Source organism: Rosa chinensis, chromosome 6, assembly GCF_002994745.2.
Source record: "Rosa chinensis cultivar Old Blush chromosome 6, RchiOBHm-V2, whole genome shotgun sequence".
Lineage (NCBI taxonomy): Eukaryota > Viridiplantae > Streptophyta > Magnoliopsida > Rosales > Rosaceae > Rosa > Rosa chinensis.
The window spans coordinates 32,459,213-32,464,612 of record NC_037093.1 but is presented as its reverse complement, the minus strand read 5'-3'; the positions used below and the strand labels follow the sequence as shown (position 1 = coordinate 32,464,612).

Below are 5,400 nucleotides of genomic sequence, written 5' to 3'. Positions count from 1 at the left end.
GAAGTGATATAGCTCTTATACCTGACAACGGAAGCACAGCATGCAACATTGAAATGTGAAATTGTTTATTCTGAAATCTGTCCATAAATCTTCAGAAAATGGTTCACAACCGTCAACAAGAATGCTGTGACATGCAAATAGAAGTATTTGAGAATCAGATCTATGCATATTTATCATGAAACTGATAACATTGAGGTCTATCTTTAATAGAAGTACTGGCAACAATAAGCATTACAGTATACATGCTATTGAAAATCAACAAAATTTTCACTACCAAAAACAAAAGATCAAATTTGATGCTTGTTAAACAATATAAGGAGATGCCATATAAGAAGAAAAGTACTTGGGTCTAAAACGGTTAATTGGTACAGGGTCCTTCAGATGCTCATTTAGTGTATCCAATGATGCCTGCAAAAGTACAATGACAAGGTCTAGATTGGATCCCCCATCTCAGAAGCAACTACTATTTCCACATCTCAATCTGCCTAACCTGAGACGCTATCAAGTATGAAAAAAGGTCAGAGAACATGATTTGCTTTCCCCCCAACATATTCAGGTTCCACAGGTTTATGAGACCAAAATGACGGTTTCACAAGTCTAGTTTCTGAAGCTGCATTTAGAATACAACACAATCAAATTTTTATTTCCTAGTCTCAAATGTGCAAAATATAATGATATCAACACATACATAATAACTGCACAACATGCAATTGCATAGCTGAACTGAAAATTGTAATTTATACCACCACTGTCAGAAATATTCTCAGTAATCAGTGCCTGACTCTTTTGAAAGTACCACATGAAACTGTACCTGCATTAAAGCGAACAAGTCGACTAGGTTTCCCAAGATAGGCCGAAAACCATTTTGATGCATCATCTCCCTCATCTAAGGCAGCACCAGACCATTCCCATATTGAAACTCCATCTGCTATTTCTTGTGGTGGACTCATAGAAATCTTCAGTACATCCATGCCAGGTGCTTTTAATACTGAAAAGCGAATGACAGATCCCTGCTAAGTTATTAAAACAGAATAACTTAGCAGGAAACTCTGAATTGGTAATGTAGTGATTGACTGAAGCCATTTCACATCCTGTGAGCCCATGTTACCCATAAAATATTTCAAATTGTTACTTCAGATTGCTACTTCAAATTATCAATATCGAAGCAATCATCTTACCTTCCAGCTGAGAGAGCGGGCAAATAGTCCAGCAACATATGATGCTAATCCAGAATCATTGGTCTGCAATTTCATTAACACAATGCTGAATAACTAAGCCAAAATGAAAAGTAACTGCAGAGACTTTTATTTGGTCTGATATCAGAAGTAAATGGGTCCAACCTCATCAATCTTTCCAAGATCCAAATTTTCAAAGTTTTTCAATGTCAAACTTGGTGGCATAGTAAACCTGTGAAGAACCATTAGACAGTTTTAGGACCTCATTACGCAAAATCAAGTTAAAGAAGATATATCAAACCTTAAAATGATATTTGATTGCATATGGAACATAGAAGCAGTATCATGTACCAAAAGAGCCACATAGTAACAGTAGATGTCACATGAAATTCTTTATCTCCACGCGATATTCTTAAATTACCGCTCACCTGTTCTTGATATCAGTGTCCCTGCGCCCGAGCCTTGGAGTGTCAGCAGTGAGGACTATTGCCTTGTAACCAGCCCTCTCAGCCCTTCTGACAAGCCGTGTAACCAGATTCCTGTCTTTGAACACCTGAACAATAAGCACAGTATTAATTGTTAAGGCTGATAATACAAGACAAAAGACAACCATGAAAGCAAACATTTAATAAAATCATTTCAAATTTGAAATGAAAATCCTGGTAGGAACTCAATACAAAATGCTTCAAAAGTAGTCTCGATTCATAAGAAGCACCATTCCACTTGATTGGAAGCCCAGAAACTCAAACTTCAGTCTATAAAATAATTTTAGTTCATTCATTTGTGATAAGAAAAAATAGCTTTCTAAGGATCTTATGTGTATATAATTATTCCCAAATTCCCAGGATGATTATGCAAGCGCTAGAGCTCAAGATGTTATGTTACAGCAGGGAATTAATAAGTGAATTTCGGCAAAATACACATATGACAAGAACAAAAGTAAAGTTGCAGAAATTGGTCAGGCATGAACTTTACTCACATAGAGTTGGAATTTACTCAGTCATATGACAAGTGTAGATGTAAATCACTAAAAAATAAACCACAAGGAAAAAAGGTAATTGCAGCAACGCATACAATGGCACTCACTAATGCACACATCAAGTAGACACAAGATTAAATTGACAGCTAAACATCAACAAACTGAACATACCGATCTAATATATGGCTGTTGGAGCACCCATCCCAGAATTGGAATCTTCTGCAGGAAAACTGCCAATGTTGGCCAGAAGCCACTGCACAACATACTTTCCATCAGGAACTTACATCTAAACCAGAGTATTAACACTATGAAAGGGGTCAAAGTAACAATATAGACCTGAAGAGTACAATGAAACCATATGCCTCCAAAATCATGCCCACAATTGGCCACCCTATGAGCACAAAGAACCCAACACCAAAAGAAATTGACCCCTGTATAGTAGAAGAAAAGGCAAGGTGAAAAAAGAAAGTTGAAATACAAGGACACAGATCCAGTGAAAAGTTGAACATCAAAAACCTTAAAATTTTGACGTTTCATGAAGAATTGCAGCGCGGACTTAAATCCAATTGTTAAAGTCACCCCTGAGAAGAAGAGGATCTGACTAAAAAATAAGAAGTGTTAAAACACATATCGTATCCAATAATACATAAAACAAAACATAAATGCACAGGAAGCAGATAACTTAGCAAGAAGAGTAGATGTAAAATACACTCACATTTCCCATTGCAAGTAATCCCTTGTCAAATAAAAAAACCATTCCCAAGAATGAGAAAAATACTCCAAATCCTGTCAATCCCAGTTCGATCTCTATCTCATTTCAAATTGCATGAATTAGAGGTGACACCAAAATTTCAAATACATCAAATACAGCTCAACTGGCAATCAATCCAACCTTTCTCAATGAAATTTGACACCCAGTAAGAAGCGGCAGGACAAGCAATGCAGTATAAACATACTAGAAAAATAAGTTCCTATAATAGCTTCTTTTGTATTAGAAATAATTCCAAGTGGTACACAATTTTCACCACAACAATCACAGCACATAACATGTGTTGCAATCCACTGCAGATCAATTTACACAAACTCGGAAAAAGGCATAACTACTGGTCACCAGAACCAAATTCTAAGCACAGCAGCTTCGGTCACACTACACTCAACTATAGTGCCAGATTTTAATGAATTACCAGACTAGTAACCACAACCAAATTCTAAGCAGAGCAACTTCAGTCACACTAGACTCAACTATAGTGCCAGATTTACTGAATCAATAAACAATATTACCCATAACAAGTTCACACAATTAAGATGCATATAGCTTAAATCAAGAAAGTAATTAAAGACTCCAAATCTATTGGGAAACTATGAGGATAGCAAAGATTAGTAATAAAACTCGTCTTACTTTTCCGATCATTCATCTCGAAGGAAACCATTTTTACCGACGACTTACTGCAAACAATAAACACAGAAAATGGGAAAATAATTCTTGGTGTACTGGTTTAATATAATAAACCAAACAAGATGTACCTTCTCTGCGTACTCCTTGGTGTACTGTTTGAATTTGTCGTAAATAAGCTTTCTACTCTCAGCATTCTTCTTCTTGGCAGCTTCAAGCCCCTGCTTCTTTGCCAAGGCCCATTCCTCCTCTCTCTTCCTCTTCTTTAGAACAGACTCCGGGACCACTACCTTGACTGCTTCACCCATCTCTACAAATGTGGATCGCAGATAAATGAATGTACTTTCAAAACAAGCCTAATTCAATGTAAACTCACCACTCAAAACAATATCTCTGAGAACAGTGTTTCACACACATCAAAAGGGTGGTTCAAAATATTGAAAAAAAAACTAAAAATGAATGAAGCTAAGTATATACGATTCAATCACCGAAACCTCATCCACATCTTAAACTGAAACACACCATACATACATAAATAAGAAAAGATACCAAATTAAAATTGGTACTTCTAATCCACTTCACTAAAGAACCCTAGAAACCAACTTTCTGCTCAAAAATTTCAAATACACGAATCAAAAACAAGCTCTAATAAACAAGAATGAAAGCTTTCCAGTGTTAGGCTAACAGAACTGTAGTGAACTTCTATATATACATCAAATTCCAACTAATCCGAACACAACTGTACATTCAAAACCCAGATCTAAATCAAAATAAGCTTCAGAAAATATAGGCACTCACTGGAGTTGGAGTAACAGCCTTGCAAATGGGCATCGTGGCCTCCATTTCTCCAAAGCAAAGAGACCTAAGTAAACCCAGTCAATTCAAATCAAACAAAGAACAATATTAGTGTCACTAACCATCACAAACAAATGAATTCTTAGATCTTGAACAAAATCTTTTAGAGACTCTGAAAAGAAATAAAAATCAGAAGAGACGGAGAGAGAGCAGGAAGAACGGGGACTCTGCAAACCCAAAAACAAAGAACAAAGTGTGTATGAGTGAGTACCTGATGCTGGTTGCGCCGTCGTAATTGTGGTTGTGTTCAGTTCCTCCGTCGCTGGCATTTGGTGCTTGAAGTCGCACCAATTGAGGAGGATAAACTCCTTGGAGGCAGGTTGGACCAGTTGGGGTTCGGATCTCGGAGCAACGATGTGGTGGCTTTGGAAGAGAAGCACCGGCAGAGGCGATGGCGCCGGTGAGGGGACAGAGGCAGTAGTTCAATGAGGGAGAGACAGTAGCCGTGGAAAGAAAGCAGGAGAGGGAGGAGAGCGCTAGAGTTTCAGAGAAAGAGCTTAACGCAGAGAACGAGCTCAGGTTGGAGAAGGAGCTGAGGTCGGGGACGCGAAGGAGGCAGTCAGAGACTCAGAGTGAGAGTCTATCGATTATGGTTCGAAAGTTTTTAGATAAAGTGACTAAGTGTTAGGGGGAATTAAAATTTTAGACCCCGCGTTTCTCAAAATTTTAAACTTAGTCCCTCCGCGTTTTTTAAAATTTTTCAAACAAAACTTTGCACATCGTTTCATTTGGTGACTGATGTCCATAATAACAATAGAAATCGGTTTTTTCACAAACTGGTGTTAGCACGTTTTTTAACATCAGGTGCAATCTTGACCGATCTAATAGTGGCGATGTCTAATGACATTATTCTAGTAGTGACGTCATCGGGTGACTAGAAGAAATGGATCAGTTAGACTGAAAATTGTGAGTTCAGGGACATTTGGAGTTAAATTATAAAGCCAGGAACTGAAACGAGAACGAAACCATACTTCAGGGACTAAATAGAAATTTTCCCT

At 37.6% G+C, this 5,400-nt stretch overlaps 1 protein-coding gene across 1 annotated transcript; it reads right to left on the bottom strand.

The window, feature by feature from the left end:
• Positions 1–273: 273 nt before the first annotated feature.
• LOC112168765 lies at positions 274–2,955 on the bottom strand. The gene is made up of 11 exons (XM_040507487.1): positions 2,870–2,955; positions 2,671–2,751; positions 2,491–2,585; positions 2,326–2,407; positions 1,604–1,728; positions 1,341–1,407; positions 1,179–1,241; positions 904–1,010; positions 744–811; positions 491–610; positions 274–408 (listed from the first exon to the last, which is right to left on the bottom strand). Exons 1-10 carry the CDS (start codon positions 2,909–2,911, stop codon positions 519–521), a joined length of 822 nt encoding a protein of 273 aa, XP_040363421.1. The 5' UTR covers positions 2,912–2,955; the 3' UTR covers positions 274–408; positions 491–518.
• Between the last annotated feature and the right edge of the window lie 2,445 nt (positions 2,956–5,400).

What these genes read in the sequence shown, in the direction of transcription:
- LOC112168765 (XM_040507487.1), bottom strand. Translation starts at nt 2,911, where the DNA reads ATGGTTTTTTTATTTGACAAGGGATTACTTGCAATGGGAAAT. An exon ending in AACAGCCATATATTAGATCG is followed by an intron (nt 1,729 to 2,325) that starts GTATGTTCAGTT and finishes CTTATTGTTCAG; the next exon opens with GTGTTCAAAGACAGGAATCT. An exon ending in ATCTTGGAAAGATTGATGAG is followed by an intron (nt 1,242 to 1,340) that starts GTTGGACCCATT and finishes ATGAAATTGCAG; the next exon opens with ACCAATGATTCTGGATTAGC.